This window comes from Triturus cristatus, chromosome 10, assembly GCF_964204655.1.
Source record: "Triturus cristatus chromosome 10, aTriCri1.1, whole genome shotgun sequence".
NCBI lineage: Eukaryota > Metazoa > Chordata > Amphibia > Caudata > Salamandridae > Triturus > Triturus cristatus.
This window is the reverse complement of record NC_140593.1, coordinates 900,590,780-900,617,719: the sequence shown is the minus strand read 5'-3', so window position 1 is coordinate 900,617,719 and position 26,940 is coordinate 900,590,780. Positions and strand designations below refer to the sequence as shown.

Below are 26,940 nucleotides of genomic sequence, written 5' to 3'. Positions count from 1 at the left end.
TGTGCCTTTGTCTATAATTGAATAAGCAAATAAATTAAGTAGTTTAAGTGAAGCAGTCTCTATCTCCCTTTCCAACCAAAGATATTACCTGCCTAAGGGGATGCCAGAGGCTCGGAAAACTAGATACATTGTAATCTCATTCAACCCGAAGCACTGTAAACAATATTACCAAACACAATCATGAGCACAAAATAGCAGAATCGATTGGAAACTCACACAGACTCCACATAAACTTAACTCGCAAGCAGCAAGAAAAACAAGCTTATTTATATACTGGGTGTTTTCCTTTGAAGGTAATGCTTCCTGCTTGAGAATGCAGGATTGTGGGAATCATACTATTTTCTTTAAAAGTGCAGTACACATGAAAAAGTAATAGAGAATGCATAATGGGGCCTCCCATCTTCAAATCATTCCCAAAACTGTTACAGAATTTCAGAAAACGTGTAGTTGATCCGGTGCCCTTGCTTTCAATCTAAGTTAAACTACAAACAAATGTAGCTTTATTGCGAAGCCTGCTTTGGTAACGCTCCCGTGTGCAGCGGCAGGAAGCCGTTATTAGCACTATTGTGTATCGCACATTGCTGTCTCAGTAGACGTTCTAGCCGAACTGGGTTTGCGAGACTCTATGGCCATCACACAGGCGCCAGTCGCTTTCGGTATGTAGCCCTCGCTGTCTAGGAGACTACGGCCTCCATATGGCTACTTTCATCGTGCTGCATTTGGCACCCTCTGGGAGCCACGAGGAGGCGCTCTGCTAGTTTCTTGTACATTGCCTCGAGTGTGTATGACGCTCTAGCCAATTGCCGGCTCATCTCTCCGAGTGAGGCCTTACCTCATTTCCCAAGTGCTGCAGTGAGGGAGCCGAGTTGGTATTTTGCTGTTCCAGCCTTCGCGTTGAAAGGGATCGCGAGAAGGTCGGATTACCCCCACCTTTTCTGCCCCCCTGCACTCTACTCGCGCGCGGGAGTTTAGAGTAGATCGGGGTGCCGCGCGCAAAACCCCGATTCAAAGGGTTCGCGGGAACGTACCTCCCCATTTTTCTAGTCCTTCCTCTATAGCCATTTGTCCCTTGGGGACTCAAGCACCTTGTTTCTCTCAACAAGCACCCCCTGCCCGATTGGCCAGGGGGCCCCTGCAATTCTGGCACTAGGTGTAAAATAGTAATAGAGCAGGGTGCAGCACAAGCCATGGAGTTTCCAAGGGGGCAACTGCCAAGGATGAATTGGGACAGTCCGGCGCTGTCCGAGGAGTGGAGGAAGTTCAAGCACCATGCCGAGCTCGTGTTCCAGGGGCCTCTGCGCGCCACAAAGGAGGATGAGAAGTGCTGCTACCTGCTCATATGGGTGGGCGAGAAGGGACGTGACATCTTCAACACCTGGGCAGACATTCCTGCCGAGGACCGCAGCAGCCTGGACGCCTACTACTCTCGCTTCGATGAGTGGGTGAAAGTGAAGGAGAACCCCATTTATGCCCGCTCAAAGTTCTACGAGCGGCGACAAAGCCCCGGCGAACCACTGGAGCAGTTCGTGGCAGAGATGAGTCTGCTGGCCCGGGACTGCTGTTTTGTCAACACAGAAGAGATGATTCGGGACCGACTTGTGTGCGGCGTTTATCTCCAGGAGGTGCGACAGAAAATGATCAACGAGGGACCTCAGCTCTGCTTGAACCGCGCCCTGGAGATAGCCCGCATCTGCGAGATAACTCAGGGGCGGTTGGAGGACGTCTACCGTGTTAGCCCCTTAGTGGATTATAAACCACCGTGGTTGAAGCGCAGGGCGCTCGAGCGCAGTGGCAGAGAAGAAGTGGCCACTCCAGTTGAGAGCTGCGATGAGAGCGGAAGTTCTCACGAGACGGAGGAGGCGCTGGTAAGTGTCGTGCTGGGTATAACTTGGCAGAGGCATGTGCAGCACCTAGTGATTACGTTGTACCTGCCCAGCAATCCCTGGGGTTCGACTTTCTCCACACAGCTCAGCAGTAACTTCAGAGTCGAGACGTTATATTGATTCACGATACATACCTTTTCGAGACAAGCATTGGCATAGCCAATAGGTCTCGCCTTTGGGACCTTTATAAGTGTTTAGCCATGCAACACTTGATGTTATTGCACCAAGGATATTGTGCTGGATAACTAAACACTTATAAAGTCCCAAAGGCGAGACCTATTGGCTATGCCAATGCTTGTTTTACAGGTTGTGTTCGTGTATTTCTGGCTTATTGGTGTTGTCTACAGATTCTACACCCAGTTAGACAGGGCATACTCGTGGACATACTGCCACGGAGAGAAGACACAAGGTCAACGTGTCTTTGGGTGAAGGGCGGCAGAATATGCGTTTAAAAACAAAAACTAAAAGAAACAGCAAAGCACACCACTAAATACAATAATAAGTAAAAGAAGAGAAAAATAAGCAAAGGGCACATTCAGATTTAAAAATCAACCTGCAGTGGTCTTTTTATATGCAAATCGAAGGTCGATTTGTCAGGGAAGATAAAAGTAGTTCCACTGTAAGCCAATGTCAGATATGACAACGTTGGATCCTTTGCAGTGTGGGGTTTGACGTTTACCACTCTAAGTATGAGGCAACAATCCCGTCCATGTCGAGCTCTGTGTCTAACATGCCGGGTCTGGATGTAGCCACTGGACAGCTATTATAATGCCACTAGACTGTTTTTCCAATCAGTTCACTATGAATGCTGGGACATGTAGTTTAACTTGACCTATTATAGGCATCAGCTTTTTACAGGAAATATCTGGAGTGCTGAACATGACTCTAATAAATGAACTACCGCCTAACTTTGCAAGCAACATAAAATATAAACAGATAAAACAAAAATAAAATGATTTTGCGTAATAAAGGGCCCATCTCTTACTGAATTTACCTCTGTACTGCTTTAAAAAATACTGCATACTGATTATGGGTTAAATGATAATTCCCAACTAATGCTCATGTCTTTTGTAAAGTGCACTCATACCCCAACGAGCTTCCAAACGCTATCCTATCCTGAAAACCTGTACATAACCAACAGCAGATCCTTGTAATGCTAGGTGGTTTTTCGGATGTATGTGTTGTTATTGTCAGGGATCGGACACAACCTCTTTCTCAGCGACCAGTCTTTCCCAAGAGGGGCGCGGCTCTGGTGTGATGTCAGCAGCCAGGTCGGGGTCTCTCGCCGTGCGTCGTCCCCACGTTTGGGCGAGTCGGGGCCTGCACTGCCCTTGCAGGCGGCGCTTTCAGACTACAAAAACAATCAGATCACCGGGGTTTAGAGCTGCGCTTCGCCAGTGGAGGTTTCGTAATCTGCTTATTGAGACAGCGCTGTGTCCACACGCAAGTGCAGTCCTCCCCATGTACGTCCGTATCACTAAGGGAGTGGCGAGGGCTGGGAGAGAAGTGGGTTGAGACAAGGAAAGGCTAGGGTGAATTGACACGTCAATAACATGGACGGGCATTGAGTGAGGGAGAACTAGGAATGTGAGGAGGGGAGAGTTTAGGATGGACAAAAAGACGTTGTGTACGTAACTCATCTAACTAATGTTTTTGCTTTGCTTTCTGGGACATGTAGTCGTGTGTAGACTATTAGAATGTCAGAACCATAAGTACAAAAATTCAAAGCAAAAACAACTAATAGTTCGTTGGCCTTGAGGCACCTCTAAGCGGGCTGGAGCTTCAAAGTGAGCTGCACAAATGGTGTGAATTTTGTTTGTTTATTCTCATGAGTAGTGACGAAAAGGGAGGAGGGAGATGCGAGCAGAGCATATGGTGTGCACTTTCGCGGCCGCTTTGATGTTCTCAGTGGCCGCGCGGCTCACTGAGAACATCAAAGCGGCCGCGAAATGATTACGCAGGCTGCCAAATGGTGCGCGCGCCCGGCGCACATGCCCTGTAGTTGGCGGCCTGAAAGCACTGGTTTGCACTTCCAAATCCCCCTTTTACAAAAGCTCTCGCGAGGGCAGCGCTAAAGCGCTGGCTCAGGCGAGACCTAAAAAAGGCTAGTTAGGTTCCAAAGCCACTTTTCACTGCTGCCTTAATGTGGGAATATGTAATATGGCGGGAATATATAATATATTCAGAGTGCCGAATACATTTCCTAAATTATACCGTACCTAACCAGGCCAACCATCTGCTGTGTGAAGTAGGCAGAAGTTTTGACACGGTATGTGCAATATGTAGAGGGCATATGTACACATGTGGAGTATTGGGTGCATAATATCAACCTAATGTTAGGCTTTAAGATCCTTTTGCATTAGTAGAGGGAAAGGCCCATATCTAGTAGCTAAACCAGAGTTGAGTATGCTCACCGTGCAAATAAACAAACAGATTCTACCTATTTTAAAATTATCCTTCCTAATCTAGGAATTCTATGATGACGGTGGGAAAATGTGTTAACCCAAAGAGTTGTCCTGGGAAACACCGTGGGGCATATTATCAAGAAACGGCGTTAAAATTATCGCCGGTTTAGCGGCAGAAAACTGCCGCTAAAGCAGCGATAATGGGCTTGATAATATGCCCATGAGAATTTCCATAGAAGCCCATGTTCTGGTGTCAACATGGGCTTCTAGTGGAATTCTCTGCGGCATATTATCAAGCCCATTATCGCCGCTTTAGCGGCAGTTTTCTGCCGCTAAAGCGCCAATACTTTTAATGCCGTGCTCGATAATATGCCCCTGTGTTTTTTGATAACCCTCACACACCAAATGCTCATTTGGTGTCATGCTTCATCATTGGGTTCTTCCCGTCCCGCTGCAGGACTGGGTGTAAAAACTATGTGTGGTGCAGATGTGTGATTGGTAGGGTCAGAGGAAATAGTAGTGCAAGTTTAAAAGTTACCTGGCTAGTGGAAAAAATATATTTTATTACTTTCCTTGGCTGGTAGCATTAAAAAGGGGGCGAGGAGGGGGGTATACTAATATGAGATACCGCCTCACCGGTCAACATGTTTCAAAAGCCATCCCCCCGGCTTTCTCTTCAGGACCATATGTGATCCCTAGTCCACTCAAAACCTTGATTAATTACATTTGTGTACCTAAAAATTTAAATTTTTTAGCCACAGTTCATGCCAATTATTTAAGCATGCAAACCATACCTCATTGGTATCTGTTTCTAATAATACTATTACTCTTGTAAAACTATAGCTCCATGAGCTTGACATGGAAGGGAAGGGTGCCTGTAGTCAAACAATCGTCAAGGCTGCACACTCTGGATAAATACCTTCCAGTGGCTCCGTGGAACCATTGTGCACAGTGCAGCCACCTACTCCTTTCACTATACATGGTTCTGTCATTCTTTATCTGCAAACATTCTGTGATGTAAGATAACATTGTTGATGAAGAAAACCTAAGTACACAATTGTACCGTAGTCTCTTTAACACCAATTCAGGATATTGCTAGCATTAATTGCATATATTTCTGTTATTTTAACTCCGAATGCAGACATGTTTTTCAGTGTTTTCTGTATTGAGTACCCCGTCTTTATCTTTCATTGAAGTTGGCGCATCAGCACTTAAGATTAAACAAAATATTTATTCTCTGTGGTGTGTTTACACGCACGTTCTCAGTTTAAGGAAATAATCACAATTCCTTCATATTTCCTTATCTTAATTTCTTTTTGTGTCATCTTTGTTTTATAAAATTTATATATTCCCAACAAAAGTGAGACCTGATAGTGTGTGTTTAGTGATTAACATTGCTTAGTCAAGCAGTGACAAAATAAAATTGTTCCTCTTGTACATATGGTCCCAGTTGCAGGATACTTTGTTGCTGATGTGTTCAGCAGTTTTTTAATATACTTTTTCATACCACCCCATAGCATTTTATACTGACGAGGATTACTAGTATGCTGTAATCTAATTATTATAACTATCTATTAGTCATTATGTAACACTATTAATTTTGAAGTATATACACTAAATATACTTTATTTTAAAATTTATATTTACTCTGCAATCTTAACAGTTACAATTGTATGTTCATTTCACAATGTTTAAACACAATACAGATTGTATTTTTCAATCGCTTAGAATGAACACTTTATTTTAAAATTTATATTTACTCTTCAATCTCAACAGTTACAATTGTATGTTCATTTCACAATGTTTAAACACAATACAGATTGTATTTTTCAGTCGTTTAGAATGAACCTAAAAATCAGTTAAGTATTAAATGAGTATAATTATAATAATGTATATTGAATTTTAAATGCTGTACATTTACCTCCATTTAAGTCAAGAAACGCTGCTTTCAAACTTGTTGATTTTACTTATGGTTTCGGGGCATTCTGTTCATTCCATACAACATTGTTGCTTATCTAAACTTCATAAATCAAATCTTTTGCAAACTTCCAAGTTATAAACTATCATGACCACATCTTGGCAATTCTGCCATGAGTGCCATGTTGGAGTTCCTAATTGTACTTAACCACCTCACAAACTGGTATGTTGCACCGAGAATGAACGTTTAAATGAATTTGCTCTTTCTCTCTATTAATCACATTATGAAATATCATCTACATTTTTACCATTTAACTTGTAAGCTCTTGGTTGTTAAATTGTTAGTCATTTCTATTGCCACTAGAAAAGTAACCATGTAACTTCCAATTTGCAGATACCTCGGTTATATTAATCTGTTAATTATTTATATATCAATGTCTTTTATCATCACCGTTTGTTTAGCATATTGTAGAACACATAGCCTTTCAGATCTTCTTTCTCGAATAGGGATACTGAAGTTACAACATGTCTCAAGTAAACCAATTTAAATCTACTCACAAATATTTGTAAAAGAATATTAATACCGTAGTAAACTTTGATTTTGAATGAAGGTATTTTTTTGTCCTTTAAATTGCATTTCCATCGATACGTTGAAACTAGGGTCACAGAGGTTTGTACATTAGCTAAAGTTCAAGAAGTTTTTCAAAGAAAACATTCAGGACTTGAAAGATATAAATTGTTGACCCTGCATGATGACGAGTAAGAACTTGATTTATGTATTTCAAGACTGCTTCCTTCAGATTTTGATAAATGTCTGCTTTTGTAAAGAATACCTAGAGAACATGGGGAACGGTGTCACTAATGTTGATAGGTAACTTATAAATATAAGTAAATATATAGCATTTCAAAGAAATATTTAGGCTATTATTACCTTTGAGATGAGTGCCAAGTGTACATTTTTGATTATATTGATATTTTCAAATTGCATTTTTGAATGACTATGTAAGTATTTTCAAACAAAGGTATGTGTTATGGAAATAGGATTGAGAAATCAACTTTACAGTGTTTAGGATTGTTATGTAAGTGCAGACATGTTAACATTGGTTGTGTCTCATGTTGTGATCAATAGTTTTTTTAAATGAACTGCCTATCGTAGATTACTAGAGACTGTTAGTATAATAAACTATAAAAAGTATGAAAAATTGTTATAGCCACAGAAAATGCCATATTAAGATACAGTTGTATACAAACTACTTGTGTGCAATTTTGTAGAAACAACAACTTCTGGTACTGCTGGTCTGAGAAACCATTTTACCTAAAACAGTTAAATCTTTTCAAGTAGAACGGTAATTACTATCTGGTTAAAAAAACAATTAATAGAATCCTTTTTGCATCCATTTTAGGGTTTAAATGGCTTTCATTAAAAATATGCATTCTTTCAGTTGGGTTCTCAACAAGATGGATACCCTTTTTCCTTAATTCGCCTTCCTACATCTTGTCCCCTGCATGATGGTTCACTTTTGAAAGTAAACCTTGCCAAATCCTGTAGTCCTGGGTTTGGCTGCCAACTTTTTGGCTCTGCCGATGTTTCTTTTGTTGCGCTTTTTGTAAAAGTTTGATTGGCAGAGTTGCTGGGCACTCGCCAATATGAACACAGAAATTGGCTTAAAGCAAATATAAAATCGTCTGTCTCAGTAAGCACACTGCTTAATAGTCTCTGTAACTGAAGTGAATTTCTTTGTGTACATATGGTCTCCTTCTGAAAGAGCAGAACACCATCACCCAGAGTGATGATAGCCAATGGCTAAAGTAGGCTTACTCATTGCCCTGTGATGTATGCTATAGTGGGTGGATGAAAATGTGAATGACACAATAGGAGACCAATGAATGAAGAGGGCTGACTGATTATCAGGAGGAGTTGATGGAAAATAGATGCTAAACTTTAAGGGCATGAGGTGTGTCTATTAAGTGTATTAATCAGAAACAAGCAGTATGGGAAACCTTAGGTAGCTCCTCCCACATTTTGGCCCCGTCTCCTCCTGTCGGAGGGAATCTCAGATCAGTTTCCCAGCGATCTCGTAGTACCGCAAAAGATGTAAATATTTCACATTTTGCAATTTTTCAATTTTAACAGTGAACCCATTCAATATAAAGTTATTTCTGGTTTAAAAAATCAAATCATAGAAAAATAATCATTTTATATTTAAATAATAAATACGTTTTCAGCGTTTGCATTGAATCGTTTGAGAATGGTAGTCCTCTAGTGTATTGCATCATTATGAAAAAAATCCCCAAATAAAGGATGCAAGGCTGACGCAATTTGCCTTCGGAAAAAACCCATACCGACGAAATAATTACCTTCTCTACTAAAAATACTATGATTTTCGTGGAAAAGATATAAAAATGTTTTAACAAAAAAAAAGTAGCTGTGGCATTCTTTTCTATGTATACTGCAGCCTGTGAAGAAAGGAACAGTGAATCCACGCTACATGAAATAAAGAAGGGAGAAGTGAAAGTTAGTAAGTAGTGCGAAAGAGGATTGGAGATGGGAGCAGGGAAAGGGACAGGATCCCCCGACCATGTTTAATTTACTTTCTGCAGGAGATTTGGAACTGGATCAGACGCTCCAGCCATATGGTGCTTTCTTTGTAACAGTCAATCGAGAGGATTTTTTTTCATGCAAAACATTTTATTGTTTTTAAACAAATATTGTAGAAAACGCCCAAGTGGGTGTCAGTAACTAATACAGTATAGTTTTAGATCTTACATTGTTACAACTTAGCCGTACAGTAATACTTTCTTGTTTCCTGGTAATGGTAGTTAACTATTTTTTTTGGTCTAACCTTTTTTTTTTTTGAGAAAGCGGAGTCGCAAGGCCACAACCACAGTGAAATAGGTAGCTGTGTGTGTGTGTTTGAGGACAATGTGGTCTCTGGATTGTGGAATAGCAGTGTAGTACATATTTGTGTTTTTAAATAATCTGCTTGTTTGAGTCATATGTATTTTAATATTTTATAAAATTAACATAACACAAACTGAACGACCTTTAGACTATATAGTTCCCAGATTTTGCACAAAGTGATACATGTCCTTGCTTTGTGATAGGTAGAATAGGGGTGTGGCATATGTTAGAAGTGTGATCAATTATTGTTCTAATAAAGCTAATATAACATGGCAAATTTATTTTCTCTGCTTCAACTTGAGGGGAGTATTTGGGGTATATGAGAAAGCGTTTTAATTTGATTTTAACACATCTTAACACCAGGGCCGGACTGGGTACCAAAACCGGCCCTGGCAAAGTGCCGGGGGTTGGGGGTGCGGCCGAGCTCTTTGCCAGGGCCGGTTTTTGGCCGATTTTGTTACAGGGCCGATTTTACAGCAATGCTGCAAAAGCGGCCCTGTAACAAAAGCGGCCCCCATCCTTGCAGCCCACCGGGGGATTGCCCGGTGCCCGCTACGGCCAGTCCGGCTCTGCTTAACGCGATCAGCAGTGAGCATATAGTTCACTTTTTGTTAAAGTTCTACTCTTAAAAAGATTAACAGTGAGCAGGAGTCTTCTGCTCAGATATGGGACCTAGAGCTATAGCAGTAGGGACAGTGATATTTTGGATTACCCCCGATTGGAAATGTCTAATGCATCAATTTTTCTCGAGAAAAAGAAATCTTCAAATCTGATCAGATGGTGACAGTTTTGATAAGACATGCAGTAGGTTTGCAATTGATAACATATTCGGCACATTTGATCTACTGTGATTAAGGTGTGCTTGCAGCACTCTGCTCTTCTGGGCTGTCCTAGTAGGAAGGAAACTCCTGTAGAGGAGGAAGTGGAAAACGGGATTTACTGTGTGTTGCTCATGTAACTTGGTGCTATTCAGCAACCCAGTCTCCAGTGACCTAATCGGAACCAGCTGCAAGGAGAAATTCTCATGTGGGACATACGTACCTTGCACATCCCTGTTCTATTCTACACCCCCCCCCCTTTTTTTGCTGTTAGCATGACTGCATCTGCAGGGCCATGAGTAAGTACCCTCTGATCGCAAGTGGCTCCCGTGATCTCAGAGGCATTGTCCGAAGCATTTTGAATGAAATTGGCAACTGCATCTTCCACCTTATTTTGCTTACAATGGTTGGGTTTTGGCCAGTTTGTTTTGATTGGACTTTTGTCTATTACTGCATCAACAAAAGCATCACTGGCTGTCTTAATAGTGCTTTCTTCTATAGGAGTCTGTTGTGGCCAATTAGCTATTGCTGTAAGCTAAACCTAAACTCTATGGGCATTGCAAACTTCAGTAACTTATTTATCAGACCAACTGAGATTGTAACGTTCATTTAAGGCCTGAAGTTTATCCTTTTAGCGTCCCTCTCTATTTTTAGGAAGCTACTTGGTCATTAGTCATAGTACAGATGTTTGGCTCTGTCCAAGGAATGCATGCAGTGATAATTTATACTGACTATAACTGACAAAATAGCAATTATACCTCATTTGAGGTGGGTTTATTCTCTCTTGTGCCTATGTCTCTGTTTCCGCAGCTTAAAGCCCTTCTGTCAGTTTGGGACTGTTACAGGTAACACTGAAGCGAAGTTCCTGTCCGCTAGTATTAAGGCAGGAGTGAGCGAATGGTGCCCTGGCGGAGGTGGTAAATGAGTCCTCTTTGTGTCAACTTAGTGCACTGCTCCTTGCTGTGCTTATACTTACTGGATCTGCCATCTAGGTACCTCCCTGCACTGTGCACTGTCAATTTCTTTAAATACCTCCTCATCCTCTGACCATACTAGGTATACTTGAAACATGCAGAAGTCCCATCTGTGGATCTGCAATGAGCTTGGGGCCACCAGTTCCTATTTCAGTATTATTTATGATCACCTCAGAAACAAGCATTGACAAAACCAATAGTTCTCGCCATTGAGAGTGATTGGCTTTAGCAATGTTTTGTAGCCAAGCTGTACAGAAGTGCGGATGCTTTGCACTGTGGCTAAATCTAATTTTAAAAAGCGCTATGAAGCAACCAGGGCGTACGCACTTTCTTTTTATGTGCATTAGCACTGGATGTATTTAAGTCCCTTAAAATATATATATTCTTAGCCATGCTGCACAGCTGCCAGCTGCTATCGAACATGGCTTACAAATCATTGCCAAAGTTGGAAATGTCCATGCTATAAAGCATGAGCAAAACGTAATGACAGAGGCAATCATCCCAAAGGCAAGACCTTTTGGCTTTGCACCAATGCATTTTTGGTCTTGGCGCAACACCTATGATTCTGAGCAAATCAGTTAATCTCCCCAGGCGTGAAAAAGAAAAACATGACATTTGGCAATACATCCTATCACATGAATAAAGCAATTGCACAAACGTCTTAGTGAACATATATTTAGAGAATTAATATCCATCTCAAATGAGAAAATGGCTTCTTTGGAGTGTGTGTGTGGAATAGTAAAACATAGTTGCAAATGACAAGAGATTAAAAAGAACGTCGGGGAAGAAGACGAAATAAAAGTGATACCTCCGACTCAGCGCAATCAGTGGAAGGACAGGAAGCAAGCGGTACGTGGTCCATGCTCCAGCCGAAAGAAGTGAAGCCAGCACGTACTGGCTAATTAGAAGGCAGCAAAGAGTGACAATGAAGCCAATAGATGCTAAGCTTTGGGTTGGCTGCAAAAACGTGTATAAAATATCTCTCCCAAGCGAGAGAGCATGTGCTGTTGCAGGCGAGACTTAAAAATGGGTTAGGTTACTTGTGATGTAATGACAACTCGCACCCTGAAAGGGAGGACAGAACATGCACAACAACTCCTACTGATTCACAATGTTTCGCTTGCGTTCCCAGATTTATGTTTAGACGTAGCCAACAACCTATTATGCTCATTCTGTTTAGTCTGTCAGTTTTGGAAAGTGAAAACTGGTTAAGAAAACTCTTCATGTTTTCTTTGTAGTTCACAAAGCTACCAGATTACTCTTCCTGTGATACCAGTTAATAGATGCAGGCCAAATCTCTGAAAACATTTTACATTTTTAGCAGGAAAAGTAGGTGAAATGTTCAAGTGAAGCCTAAGGTTCTGTGGAAACTGGTAAATAATCTATTAATATTCTTAGATTAGTGCAGTAAATGAGAAGAGTACATCACATAACATGCCATATATTTATTTTCAAAATTAATGAATTTTTTTAGAAGGCATGTTAATTGAAATAGTAGGACTGCTATGCCTCTAGTGTACATCTCTCTTTTGCTAACCTTTAAGTCCTGATGTCAAGGTCTCTATTTCCTTCACATATCTTTTCCTTTGCTTTCATCTCTCAGTATTCATTCCTGTCTTGATGCAAGAGTAACTGCACCCATGTACACATTTGCCCAGATCCCTAGTACATTCACTTAGAGGACCTAGATGCCACTTGGTGACTGAGTGACTTAGGCTACTCAAGGATTCACATTCAGGTGCCCACTGTTCAGCCCAGTTTGCAAGTTGGATGAGCTGAATTTAAAATGGAGGAATTAATCGGTCAATGCCTATGTAGCTAGTCCGTCAGTCTAGGTAACTGAGTCTGCCACATTCGCTTCAGTGGTTTTTTCCTTTCTGATTCTTTTTCATGCTTACTCTCATCCCGAAAATTCAGACACCGATGCAAAATCTCTAGGAAATTTCTAGAATATAAAATAGCCTGGAAACAATGTACTAAATACTCAAAGTCTGCTTCGATTTAAAGAATTATTTTTTTCTTTTGAGTAATATCTTTGCCACAGGTGTGTATATTAATTGTGCTATTGGTGTGTTGTGTAGCAACAACAAGCCATCTTGTTTATCCGTACACTGCTATCAGTATTAATTCACAGACGCGCCGAGTGAGCACTTTAGGATTTACTGTATACATACCTCAATACCTCGACAAATATATGGGGGTCCTATCAGACTTTCCTAGCTTGCCCCAGAATGGTGGTGACTGAGGATGTAAGGGAAGGTGAGCTGGCGGATTTGTAGGCAGGTTTACCGCAGGTGATGTTGACTGTTGGTGTTATTCAACAAATGCATTTCTCGCTGAGTTGTGTGACTTGTGGAGAGGCTGCAACTGTATGGCTGTAACTAATACCCCTATCTAATGGGGTGTGGCCTATGTTGTAGAGCTGAGAGGAACTATTTGTGGGCTGTTCACATCACCATTTACACCATCTGTGTTGCCCTGTTTTTTTATTTATATTTTTGTGCCCATGAATATCCCTTACCATCGCCAGAATTGTCTGTGCATGCTCGGTCAGAACTAAGCCTTTGCTTCACAAATCATGGCTTTCTGTATGGTTGTCTAGAAATTAAAAATGAAGAATAAAAAACCCTCAATACCCTTTGATGGATCATCGTTTGCACACTAGCTGGCAGCAACATGGGTGAAAGAGGAATTTTAAAGAAGGATCGGTGCCTGTTACGAACCAGGGACATTTGAAGGTATTTAGTAAGTCGTACTCAAATATATTTTATGTGAGTGTAGTATATGAGAAGTTGTCCTGCATATCATTTGACTGCTTTTTGGGCTTTTGCAAATATTCTCATGGCTTGGAATTAAAACCTCACACAGAACAAGCTGGCCACTGCATCCATTTTTGCAACATTCTAAAAATAAATGCCAGGGTAAGTACAGAAGATGAGCGCAGCAGCTGCGTTTTCTGAAACTTGTGTCTGGATTTCAGCCAAATTGTTTGAGTTGGGTTGCACACAGTAGAACGACGACACATCTGTTCTGGTTCTGTTTGTTAATCTGCAGACGCAAGGTTGTAGGTTGGTAGTACAGGATCAAAAAACAGAATAAATATGTATGTGTATGCTTTTTCATATCTCCCACCCTCAGTGTTATAAACAAAGTGTCTCTTTTATGACAGATCGTCTGTGCAAGTGCTATTGTTGGAAACCTAGGTATGCGATATACTTTTCCAAGTGGGTCAAGCAAACTAAAAGAGCTACTCACTCAGACTACAACTGTGTTCTCTGTAGTTCATGCCTTTCCTTACTTAATTTGTGCTAATGTTTAGTCTGACTGTTGGCTGAGTTGTTGGCAGAGTCTTTTTGCATATAGTTTGTAACTACTTTGAGCAGCTTTATGGAACTGGGTCTTTAATTCATGGTGGTTTTTCTGCAAATATGTACTGGCCAAGCTCTGTAGGCAGTGTAGGGTTATGAGAGTACATATTTGTGTTTTTAAATAATCTGCTTGTTTGAGTCATATGTATTTTAAAATTTTCACGTTAAAAATGTTAATGGATGTTTTTTTTTAATAGCATTGGCTGTTCCCAGTTGGCAGTCTATGTGGTTTACATAATTGACAGCAACTTATAAAAAAACAATCAGCAATTGTTTTAAATAACCTGTTCTAGGAATAGAAACTACCTTTCCTATTAGAAATTCGAACGCTCACTTGACTGTAGTTTAGTCCTTGGTCTGTAGAATTGGGTATTCATTATTTCCTTTCAAAAGCTCAAAACTATGTAATGCATCTAAAAGACTTACTGAGACTGTAACTTTCCTAAGAAAGAGTAAGCTTTCTTGTATCCTGCTAGGCTAAACTAAATCGGACCACTTTTCTCTGCAGTTTCAGAAATTATCATCCTCTTTCTGAACAAACAGATTTGTAGCTCGGTCGCGCGACATGCACACTTTTTCCACACTCCCACATACATTTTCTCTCTTCCTTGTCTTAAGCGAATTGAATACCCATTTGTCAGGTGCTCTAAACTGAGGTACAGCTTTGCCTCCATATAGATGAATCGCAAACTCACCTCACCTGTTTCCACCCAACAACAAACTCTTTTATTCTCTCCACGTGTATTCATTAATGTGCCACATTTATTTCCCATAGCCTGGCGTCCTTTACAGTACAAGTTAGACTCTATGGCGTCTACTCTTGCTGCTGCATCCATGCGAGGAAAATTATTTGGGCCCAATCCAAAATAGTGTCCCAGGGTTATGAAGCCACGTTCTTTATGGTCTTTCTTTGTGCAGGATAATGTAGAATGTAATCTACAAATGTGTTCCAGGGTTCAGAATTATAGCCACCATTGTGGGTTAGTGGCCTTTTTTTATTATTTGCACAATTTGATTATTTTCCTGTTACTTCATTGTACCTCTTTGTTTTCTTTTTAAGCAAGGGTGAATCACTTTATGGGCTCCCCTTTGCACTGTTAAGATCCAGTGTGCCCCTGCATGGAAAACACAGTTCTGGCTATAGAAAGACGTGTATTTAGTGCATATTCTTCTTTCTCGTTTTCACTGTTCCTTTTTCACATGCAGCCAGAACTGTCTGAACAATGTCTCTTTGTAAAGAAGACTGCAATCGGTATTCCCCATCTTAGAAAGAAAAGATCTTGAACGGCAGAATGTTATGCAGCAGTTTCTTTCTTTGCTGCATTTCCTTAAATAACAGCTGTACAGTTTTGCAGTTGAGATCTTTATTTGATACTTTTACAGCAGATTTACCTTTAGTGTTATGCGCACCTCAAGATATATGATATGATTGTAGTGCTCCAGCAGCATGTATTATGTATGGCAGTATTATGTAACAAAATCATTGAATAACAAACCCAGCCTTTTATTCTTTTTTTTTTCTAGTTTATTTGCTTTGAAAATGTTTGCAGCGCATCATTGTTTGCCTGAATGATTAAAAAAAGCAGCTTAGAAAAGTGACAACCATCTAAAAGCAATATCTAAACACTGTTTTCCCACTTTTACAAGGAAAGGCAGAGCATTGCAGTTACTCGTCCTTGCTTTATTCTTGGTATCAAAAGCGTTCTACTGCAGAATCTATAGCTTGTGATTCTTAATTGCATAAATATTTGCAGTATAAGAAATGAGATATGATGAATATTGATTGATTATACTTCTCAATTGAAACTTTGCTTTGGTCATTTACCGGCTCTTGTATTGTGCATTTGTGAGCAGGAAACTGATAGTTAAAAGTGTTTAGCTGCAATAATGGAATGATTATGACGGTGAACGGAAGTATTCTATCCACAAAGTGTACAGTAATTTAAGACCTTGAAATAGTTTCATTCTTCTTATTCCTTAACACTGATACCGGAGTTCCTTTTAAGACTAGAAAGAGCAAATAGTGACTTTGCCATCCAGGAATGCACTGTTTCATCCAACCATCAGCTTATCTCTTTCTTGAGATGAACTGCGCCTAGACTTGCATCTAATGTAGAAGATGGGCTGACGATAGACTATACTTCACTCTTTACCTGCATTTCTCAACATGCATATTGGTTCAGTGTACATCGTCATGTAACATTTTTAGTTTAGGAAACGGTTGGTGAATCATCTAGGTATGTACTGAGCTACCACCCATCATTCATTGTTTACCACTTTCAAACATTTTGCTGCCAGCTGTGACATAGTACGTAATACTAAACTGCATGCCAGGACCAAAATGCATCAATTTTAAAGCCTTGTTTCTAATATTCTCATTCATTTACAGATTTCTTTTTTGCTCTATTGTATTTTTATTTGCCAATTAAAATAGAACACTACGGCTTACATTGTGATACTTGAGTGTAATTTAAGCCTCTTTACTATGGCACCGTAGAGATTCCAGTCCTGTTAATGTAATGTGCAAATTTTCTTCGTGCCGTTTTAGACATCTCTGTTTTTAGGATGTTTCAAATGAGTTTTTTAAAAAGAAACTTTATTTCTTACCCGCATGTGAAGTAGGCACACTACTTAGCTCCATTTTCTTAAGACTCCCAAAATGTATTGATACTCTTTCACCTCGAGGACCTGCCTCTTGCTTAAAAGCCACTTAATCTGGCGGTGTTAGTCTTTACTATACTAGTATGTCAGTCAGTCAAGCCATTATTCAGTAATTTCCATTTTGCAACCCTTTCTGCATATTTTGCAACATTAAAAATGATGTTTAAATCGTGAGTATATTTCTTACAAAACCCTGTGATACCAAGAACCATTCCAGTATTAGTCCATCTATTGAGAATCACCGTTGTTGGATCTCGCCTGAGACCGCACAGGCACTGTTGCTTACAAGGCATTTTGATTAGTTATTTAGGGCATGGCGCCCGCCCATTGCTTACCCTTGGTTGGCTTAATTTTTCATTCTTTTTTCCTTGCTTCTTGTTTGGTCAGCGAGTGTTCGCTTCACTTTCTCTTCGTTTATTTGTCCCTCTTCTATAGCCTGTCACAGGTGTCCTTCCACTGCTCACGCTTTCTGAGTTTACTTTATTTTTAGTTGCAGAACTACACAAGTGTTATTGGGTTTGCAGCAATTCTCCTGCCCTTCTCGTCCTGCTCCTCTGTGTGCCCCCTCCCACTCACATTGTTGCTAGTCTTCATTATTGCTTCACCCCCAAACTGTTTTGCTTTGCCCCACCCTCCCGGCTGTCTGTTGCTTTGTCACCGCACTCTCTGCCCACTGTCTGTGTTGCTTTTCCACAGACCCCCTTCCCATCATCGGTGTTGCTTTGCCCCACCCTCCCGTACCGTTGTCTTTTTTCCAGGTGCTTGTCTCAATTGTATGTTTGTAAAGCCCATATGGTGCCTGTAGCTCTTTGATCCTCCCACTGTTTTTCCCCATCTCTACTTTAACTGGCTGTTTCTGGCTTGCTTTCAATTTCCACTTGGAGAATGAAGTTCTCTTTGGCATTAGCTCACCTAATTGATGGCCTTGATGAAGCACAGCATGTGTGAGGCAGCAAGTCATAAAGAAATATTTGTCACAAGAAGCTACTTCAATAAGGAATGAGTACACATTTAATGATGGCCAGTGTAGGACGTCATCTTTTTCTGTGTGGTTATCTTGTATTTTTCACCTTTTGCTGGAGCTTATATTTATGCTGGCTTTTGACCTCTATGTGCTTCAGCCCCACTAACCAGTGGTAAAGTGCTTGTGCTTCCCCTTTAAACATGGTTTAATTGTCAAATTCCTAATTGGAATATTTAACTTGCCTATAAGTTCCTAGTATATGGTACACAACGTGCCCACAGCCTTTTGGTTAAATGTCACAAGTGGGATGCAGCACTTGCTACTCCATCCACTACAGTGACCATCTTGACTAAAGAAAGGACAATAGAGATTTCAAACATTACGTCAGGCCTGCCATTGTAGACTGACTGTTGAGTTTCACCTGTCAGAATAAACCCTTTTGATATGTCAAAACCATCCTTTTTAAATGTGAATAAATCACCCCTATCTTGGATTGTAGTGCACAAGGCAGGGTACATGGTATTTAAAAAATAGGGCATGTAGAAATTTGATCCTAACATGCCCTTAAAGTAACTAGCACCCAAACGTTATTATTCATTGTGACAGGCCTAGGTATTGTATGTAGAAAATCAGAGTACACATTAAAATCCCAATACTTTGGGCCACTAAAATTAAGCGACGGGGAGCACCAAAATATACGTCAGGGTTGACTAAATGTCATAATGCTGCACATGTTTTGATCGTATTACCTATTTTGTCATATATATATACATGGTAATACTGTCTGGGAAAGGAATTCACCTCATTAGTGTCAGATAAGAACTAAATATAGAAATAAGCATATAAAAGATGTCCAGTTAACCTTTGCATAGGGCCTTCAACTGCATGTGAAAATGTGGCCACTTTTTTTAAAGGTAATTTTTGAGTCGTCTGAGCTGGAAATACATTTTTTATTGTTAAAATAAGCAGATTATGAACGATGCGGCAAATCCATAATTATGTGAAAAAAGGCCAGCTGCAGAATCACATTCCAGTAGCTCTGCTAATATTATATGTCGAGAATGGGACTAGCTAGAAAAATCATTGGCAACTATTTTTAATCGTCATTAAAAATCCTATTAATGGTGAAGTTTTTTCCATAAATAATACGGAAAGTTAACTTTTCCCTGGCTGAAGTTCGTTGAGGCCAATTTGCATTTGCTCGCCAAATTCTCCCAGCCAGTAATAAGCATTTGAATCTGTGAACAAGATTTAAAATTCTTATCTGGAGCTACAACATAGGTCATTGTGGTTGAGGAGGTATGACCTATTTGTGCTCAGTAGAAAGGGGATGGGGGCTGTGGCACCCTTTATGACGTTGCAGTGTCATCCTGAATGCGTGTCAGCCTTGCTTGATAGGTCCACCGGGTTTACATACAACACTTTGGGGCTCACTTGAATGGTAGAGGAACGGATGCCAATATAATTTTTGTGGATCTGCTGTCTGGTTACTGAAAGACCTGCTTTGTTTTACCAGACATCTGTCTTGGGGCTTTCCATACAACATTGGAGGTGCACTGTAAAGGAAGGGAAACATGAAAGTCAAAATAATCCTTGTGTATCTGTTGCCTGATTGCTGGAAAACACTGCTTTTTTCTACCAGACACCTGTCTCTACGTTTATTGGGGGTGCAGTGGCAGCCTTAAAATCGATTTTGGTGTTGGACTTGGAGTACTCTAGGATTAGCATCATACGCTTCCCACACGCCTCAGAGCAAAAATATAGTGTGACCAGAGACATTTGGCATCTTGAAAATGCCCAAAGTGAGTATGGCTGCCACCAGGACATTTTACCCCATTGGCTAGAGTGTGTCCAGGAGTCATTCCCATCCATTAGCCTGTGCTAGGCATAAATTAACATTTTCATCCATCCACTTCAGAACACTCTTAGATCTGCAGAAGATTAGAAGAGGACTGAACCGGCTGTCTGCGACCTGAGAGGAGCCTTAAAGGTCTGGACCTGCTCTCTTTTACCAATGATAAAGAAGTGGACTCCAAGGGGCATAAGGCTGACATCCTTTTATAGGTACAGGGACACAATAAAAAACTTTCATGCAACTGGACCTCAACCTCCCATCCTGTGAGTCTTTCCGTGCCTCCCCTTAGGTGGATTGGGACTCAGGGCCGAAAGCCAGGAGGTCAACTCTTTGACAAGGCTGTACTTAGTTGGTGTACCGGAAATGTGCTCGGTCTCGGTTTGCATCAATTTGCTCTTGTCATTTTGTTTAATACATTTAAAAAATATTTTCCTCGTTCAGTATGTTTTTTGTTGTTATTGTTTTGCATTTTGACTTTATTACTGTTTTGGTGCTGCATACATACTTTACACACTGCCCTAAGTTGAGCCGGTTTGCTCTGTGTCATAGTTACCAGTGAGTGGCGCTCAGGTTAAATTAGTGACTTTGAGGGTTCACTATGACAGGGGTTGCGACTATTCCCTTGAGGTGGGTAGTTACTGATCCCAAATAATCCAATTGCTTACATACATTCAATGTGTCTGAAGTTATCTGTATACTTCCTTGCCATTGCACTTAGGAAAACTACGCTTAATTAATAATTCTTTTTGATAGAGCTTTCGAATTCACAACTCTCCCATGCATATAGCATACGTTCTGCTTAAATGGACTTGTTTTTTTCTAATGATAGAGCATTTAGGTCTTGTCTAAGACCAAGATTGGAACAAGTACTGATTGCTTCATCTTGATTAATTTCCTTCTGTCGCTTCCGCTGTGATTGAGGTACTGTTTTTATTTATTTTTCCCTGTTGTCCTTGTTATTTCTTTTTCCCCTGTCCCTCTTGTCCATGTTGCCTTTTAATGCTGTCCATGTTTCTTCTCCCCCTCCCCCATTTTTTTGTTACTTCTTCCCTTCCCACCCCTGTGTTGTCTGTGTTGCTTCTTCACCTCCCGCCTACCCTTGTTTGTTGTCCATGCTCCTTCTTCATTGTCGATGTTACTTCTTCCCTACCACCTCTCCACCCCCTGTTGTCTGTTTCTCCACCCACCCCCCGCCATAAGAAATTAAAACGCTATTACACGGGCAGTGCTAGCCGAGTCTTGTCCCTTTTTTTTGCCAACCTTTTGCCCGTTCCATCTTGTTTGTGTTGCCCGCTCACTCCCTCCTTCCGCCAGTTGTCAGTTTTGCCCACACCCACCCGCCATAGGAAAAAAAAGATGCGGTGACTTAGCCAGCGCTGGCCGCGTCATTGTGCGTTTTTTCTAATTTTTGGCAATGATTCACAGCAACCGTGCTGCTCTACAACATGGCTAAAATTGGCAAAACCAATAGCTCTTGCATAAGTGAGACCGATTGGCTTTGCCAATACTTGTTTTTCTCTACCCTTGCTAAGATGATGGCAATGAATTGTGCAGCTCGAAAAGTATCCTTGTGGTCTGTTTGTACAAGCAGCTAAAAGTGTGTCTGTTTATGCTGTGCAACCGATGCAGGGTCTCTCTAGCAACTATGCTTGGCCGATAAACAGTTAACAGGCTTTATTTACAGAGTGAGTTTGTTCAGTGACCTTTGCTACAGTTCTGGGAGCCTGGTTGCCAGGGAGACGGAGCCGAGAGTGAAAACGGGGCCGTGCTGTGGGAATAGAAACCAGTACTGTGCTCAAGGCTGCATTAAGAAGAGCTGATCACATGTTTTTTTTTTAAACTGGCTGCCGCAGCTGTTTCCTGTCACAAGATGAGTGGGAACAAACAGCTATGCAAGATGCACCACAAAGGAAATACCTTCTCTGGATTCACTGAATAGAAATAACCTTGAAAATCGGACTGCTGGAGCAAAAAGCAAAGAAATGAACAGATAAGGAAAGGACAATGCACAAATGTTCTGCAAGGTCCGAAAGGGGAGATGTCTGCCTTGCACGGAATGCTAGTTGTGCTGTATAAAATGATTTCAGTTTGTGCAGCAAAATGCTACCTTCAACAGAACCCTACTTTGAAGAAAGAGCTGCCCATGAACAAGCATTGGCAAAGCCAATAGGTTTCACTTATGCAAAATCTCTTTGCTTTGTTATTGTTTTTTTAAAAAATTTTTTTTACTGTTTGCATCAGAGAGACCCCAGCAGCAGAAAGCAATGGTAAGCCAACCTGAAAGCAACTCGGAGAGTGACTCCATAGGAGTGTCTGGGCAAACGCCAACCGTAAGATTTTAAATAAGTGCTTTGTACAGTAAATAACTGACAAGGGCTTTAAATCCTTTTAAATGGTACATATATGGAGCTGGGAATCATGTAAAGTTCTTGCTCATGATGCACACTGTGTAAATCTGTCCAACTGTTATGTAACCAAGCTAAAGAATACTTTGCATTTGCTTGTAGTTCCTCTCAGCACACATAGGAGGCACACTAAAGTGGTTAGGCACTAAACGAAGAGGAACTCCATGTGAGATAGTCAATCAGTGATCACGTTTCAGTCACGTTTCAGTCTTAGATAAATAGCCATTTAACCCCGATCTCCCTTCATTACAGCAGCCTTTCTCCACGTTGCCTGATCACTCAATAAGAGTGTAAACACTGGCGGGTATGTGGCTTTGTTACATACACTGGAAAGAAAATAGATGACTGCTGAATACAGACATGGAGCAACCGCAACTGTAGTGAAGGCGTTTTCATTTCAAATTAACATTCATATAACAAAAACAGTGAAATGGAAATAGGGAGGGCCATACTCAGATGCCGAAAAGAAACGTGAAACACATAAGTCATACCTGTCAAGTGGCCTGATCCTGGGTTTGCAGCCAATAAAATGGAGCGTGCAGACAATTTTAAGTTTGTGACCATTTACAATGAGATGAGAAATAAAACCGTAATTTCCAGTGTTGATGAACTCCATGACCGTGAACATTTGACAGCTTTTAGGTAACAGTGAGTTTCAAATCCTATTTTACAAAAAACACTTTAAATAAAAGTGATCTCTAGTCCTTATTGACTTAAAAATACCAACAGCGGAGTCATGTTTTGAGGTTGTGATCTGACTGTACCCTTCAACTTACAACATCACATCAGTGAAATTATGTCATTTAGGTGTTACCCGGGGAAATGCTGCATCAAATTTGCCAGTTTCTCAAACTTTCTGGACATTCAGGGTTGTTTATACGTGTACTTTTTAGGTCGCCGCCTTTTATGGTTTGATAAAAACATCTTGGGGACATTCAGAAAGTTGGCCTAGGAATGCATTCCACTCTTTACTTACTGTTGATGTGGTTTGCAACTTGCATTTTCTGGCTTCATATTTGCTAGCTTTATTTGCTTTTGTCTGTCCAGTTCTAGCTCGCCTCTCTCGTTGCCCGAACCTTCTTTACTATATTCTTCCACAAACTATCTTTCAGTAAACAGCCATGTAAATCTTGTTCTTATCTTGTCGCATTTGCACTACATTCAAAGACCAAGGCCAAATGTCACGAGGTGTCTTCCATGAAGCTTGGTGTTTATTTTTCTTTCTTTGGCTTCAAAGTGAGAGGATTTATTTGACAATCATGCTGGCTAGTGGAGGCAGCTTGAGGAAGGCTTTACAGAAGTTATCTTTTTCTAGCACATAACAAAATTTAAATGTCTGTAAATGAACTGTACTGATAATCAAACTAATTCATTGGGTATTGACCTTTCCACACATTATCGTTTGTGCGCTCAATACCTTTATCAGTAAAACTGTTTGTGAGTAGAAATGTACTGCTCATTTTAATTGAAGATGTGTTGTCTGTAATGGCAGTACGCTACCATACCGTGCATACTCCACATTGCCCCACTCTAGCCTATACCATGCCACTGTACTCTACACTGCGCCACACCATTTCACTCTGCGTCACTGCACTCTGCCCTACACCACTCTATGCCAATGCACTCTACTCCACACTACTCTACTATGCCCCACTTCATGCTTTACCACTGCACTCTACACCACTCTGCACCACCCCACCCTTCTCTGCAACAGTGCATTCTATGCCAACGCATTTTACACCACTTTACTTAAAACCAATGCACTTTACGCCAATCTAATCCCTGCCAAATCACTCTGCACCACTATACTCTGCGCTACTCTATTCTAATCTACGTCATTGCACTCTAAGCCAATCTATTCTACTCTGCACCACTGCACACTACAACGCTTTACACTACACCACTGCACTCTACGGCCCTTCACTCTTCTCTAAAGCATTCTACTCTGCTACGTCACTCTATGGCAAGCTACTCTGCACCACTGTACTGTATGCCACTCTGCGCCACTGCACTCTCGCAACTCTATTCTACATCATTGCGTTCTGTCACTTTGCTGTGCACCACTGTACTCTACAACAATGCACTCTACACCACTCTACTCAGCAGTACTGCACTCTCTGCCACTCTACTCTGTGCCACCCTAATCCATGGCACTGCACTCTACTCTGCATCACTCTTCTTCACTCTATGCTAGTGCACCCTATTCCACTCTAATCTACTGTGTACCACTTCACTCTTGTCCACATCACTTTGCCAGTGCACTCTACACCACTGCTATGCAGCACTGCATTCTTTCTCAGTGCACTCTACACCACTCCACTGCACTCTACGCCACTACTTTATAATACTCCACTCTACACCTCTCCGCTCTGAAACATTCTGCTCTACTCCACTGCACTCTACGCCACTCCACTCTGCCAAGCCACTGCAATCAACGCTGCGCCACTCTACTTGACGCCACTCTGTTCTGCGCCACTGCCCTCTACGCCATTACTGTATGCCAATAATGCCACTGCACTTTACCCTGCACCACTCCACTCTGAAACAGTCTACTCTACGCCACTCCACTGTACGCTACTGCACGCTTCCCTGCAACACTCTACTCTAAACCACAGCACGCTACGCTAGTGCACTCTACATCACTTTACATAAACCAATGCACCCTATGCCACCGTACCTATACCAACTACTTTGCACCACTGCATTTTATGCCACTATATTTTATGCCACTATATTCTACAACATTCTACTCTGACAATGCACGCTGTCACTCTATTCTACTCTGCACCACTGTGTTCTGCGTCACTGCTCTCTGCACCACTCTTATCTGCACTCTGCCACTGCATTCTACGACAAACATTTATTTGAAAAGTTTTATACATCACAGCACCACTCTTTTCTATGCCAATGCACTCTGCACCACTCTACTCCACATTCTTCCACTCTTATACCACTGCACTCTACGCCACTGTACTTTATGCCAATCCACTCTACTCTGCACCACTGTACTCTATGCTACTTCCCTCTTATCTGAAACAATATACTCTATGCCACTGCAGGCTACGCCACTCTATTCCACTCTACGCCAGTCCACTCTGCCACTCCACACTACATCACTCCATTTTATACTGCTGTTCTCTAAGCCACTGCACTCTACACCAATGCGCTGTACATCACTTCATTCAAAACCAATACACTGTAACCCACTGCACTCAATACTAATCTAAACTGCACTGTACGCCACTATACTCTGATACTGCACTCTACACTATTGCACTGTCATTTTTACTCTGCACCAAACTATACCAATGCACTCTACACCACTGCACTCTAACACTACTCTGCAGCACTGCATTCTGCGCCTCCCCACCTCTGCGCCCTTGTATTCCTCTGCACCCTACTGTGCCACTGCACCCTACTCTATGCCAATGCATTCTGCACCTCTGTACTCTGTGCTACTCTACTCTGTGCCACTGCACTCTACTCTGTGCCACTGCACTCTACTCTGCACCAATCTGTCACTGCACTGTATTCTGCACCACTCTGTGTCACTGCACTCTGCCAATACTCCATGACGGTGCACTCTGACACTGCTCTCTGCACCACTCCAATCTAGGCTGCTCCACTCTGCACTACTCCACACCACTCCACACCACTCCACTTTGCAACATTGCACTCTACGCCAGTACTCTATACCACTCCACCGTAGCTTGCACAACTCCACTCTACCCTGCACCACTTCACTCTGAAACAATCTACTCTATGCCAATACACTCTACTCCACAATGCACCATTCCACTCTACGCCACTGCACTCTACCCCGCATCGCTTCACTCTCAATCTAATCTAAACCACTGCACTCTACGTCCATGTACTCTGCACCACTTCACTCAAAATCAATGCACCCTACGCCACTGTACCTACACCAAGTACTTTGCACCACTGCACTTTACGCAACTATACTTTACAACAGGGTTACTCATAGTACGGCCCGCGGGCCGCTGGCGGCCCGCCCGGCCTTCATTGGCGGCCCGCGGACCTTGTTCGATCTTACACTATGCCCTTCCTTGGAGTAAACAGGGAAGATGTCCGCAGGAGCAAACGTTGTGAATACGCTTGAATACGTATTCACGTTTCCTCCTGCGGCCATCTTCCCTGTTTACTGCTTGCCTGTGATTCGCCTGCCTGCCTCTGACGTCACACGCGTCAGTGCCAGTTATTTGGTGTCCGGTGCAAGATAGCGATTTAAGCAGCCTATGGGCTGACATGCTGTCCGCCTCGATCTGCAATACTTGGGGTCCTCGGGGACCTCCCAGTAATGACGTGCTGGCAGCGTCGCATTTGAAAGCAGCCCCGGTCGTGGACAGTATCAGCCCAGTACTTCCGGGGCTGCTTTTGATTGATTCATTAGGGGAGGGGTTGCAACATGTGAGGCAGGGTCACCTGCTGCATGCTCGAAACAGAATACCCTGCGCATGCTTCTGCGCCTCGAGTATTCTGTTTTGGGCGTTCCAGGCAGCCTGTGAGAGGATTTCAGGAGCTTCCTGCCACCTTGTGAGAAACAAACGCCACAGGTCAGGATGATGGTGTGCTGTAACTCCGTCAGCGATACCAACCTCTCGCTTGTCCTTACTTTTCTTTCTTGCTTTCACGCACTGTCCTGGACTCCTTCTCCTGTTGATCTGTTCTCTCTTTTTCTTTCCCGCTATTTCCTTTCCCTCTCTTTCTTTTGAGCAGCAGCAGCAGTCAGAAATAAATTAGCACTAGAAAGTTAAAGACCACAGTACT

At 41.7% G+C, this 26,940-nt stretch overlaps 1 protein-coding gene across 1 annotated transcript in view; it reads left to right on the top strand.

Moving 5' to 3' along the window:
* Positions 1-675: 675 nt before the first annotated feature.
* The window catches only part of LOC146796207 (uncharacterized), a 350,562-nt gene continuing 324,297 nt past the window's right edge, over positions 676-26,940 (top strand). Inside the window, exon 1 of the mRNA XM_085628705.1 lies at positions 676-1,865. Coding sequence (XP_085484831.1) covers positions 1,188-1,865 — 678 coding nt within the window. The 5' untranslated portion in view covers positions 676-1,187. The remainder of the gene's footprint in view (positions 1,866-26,940) is intronic.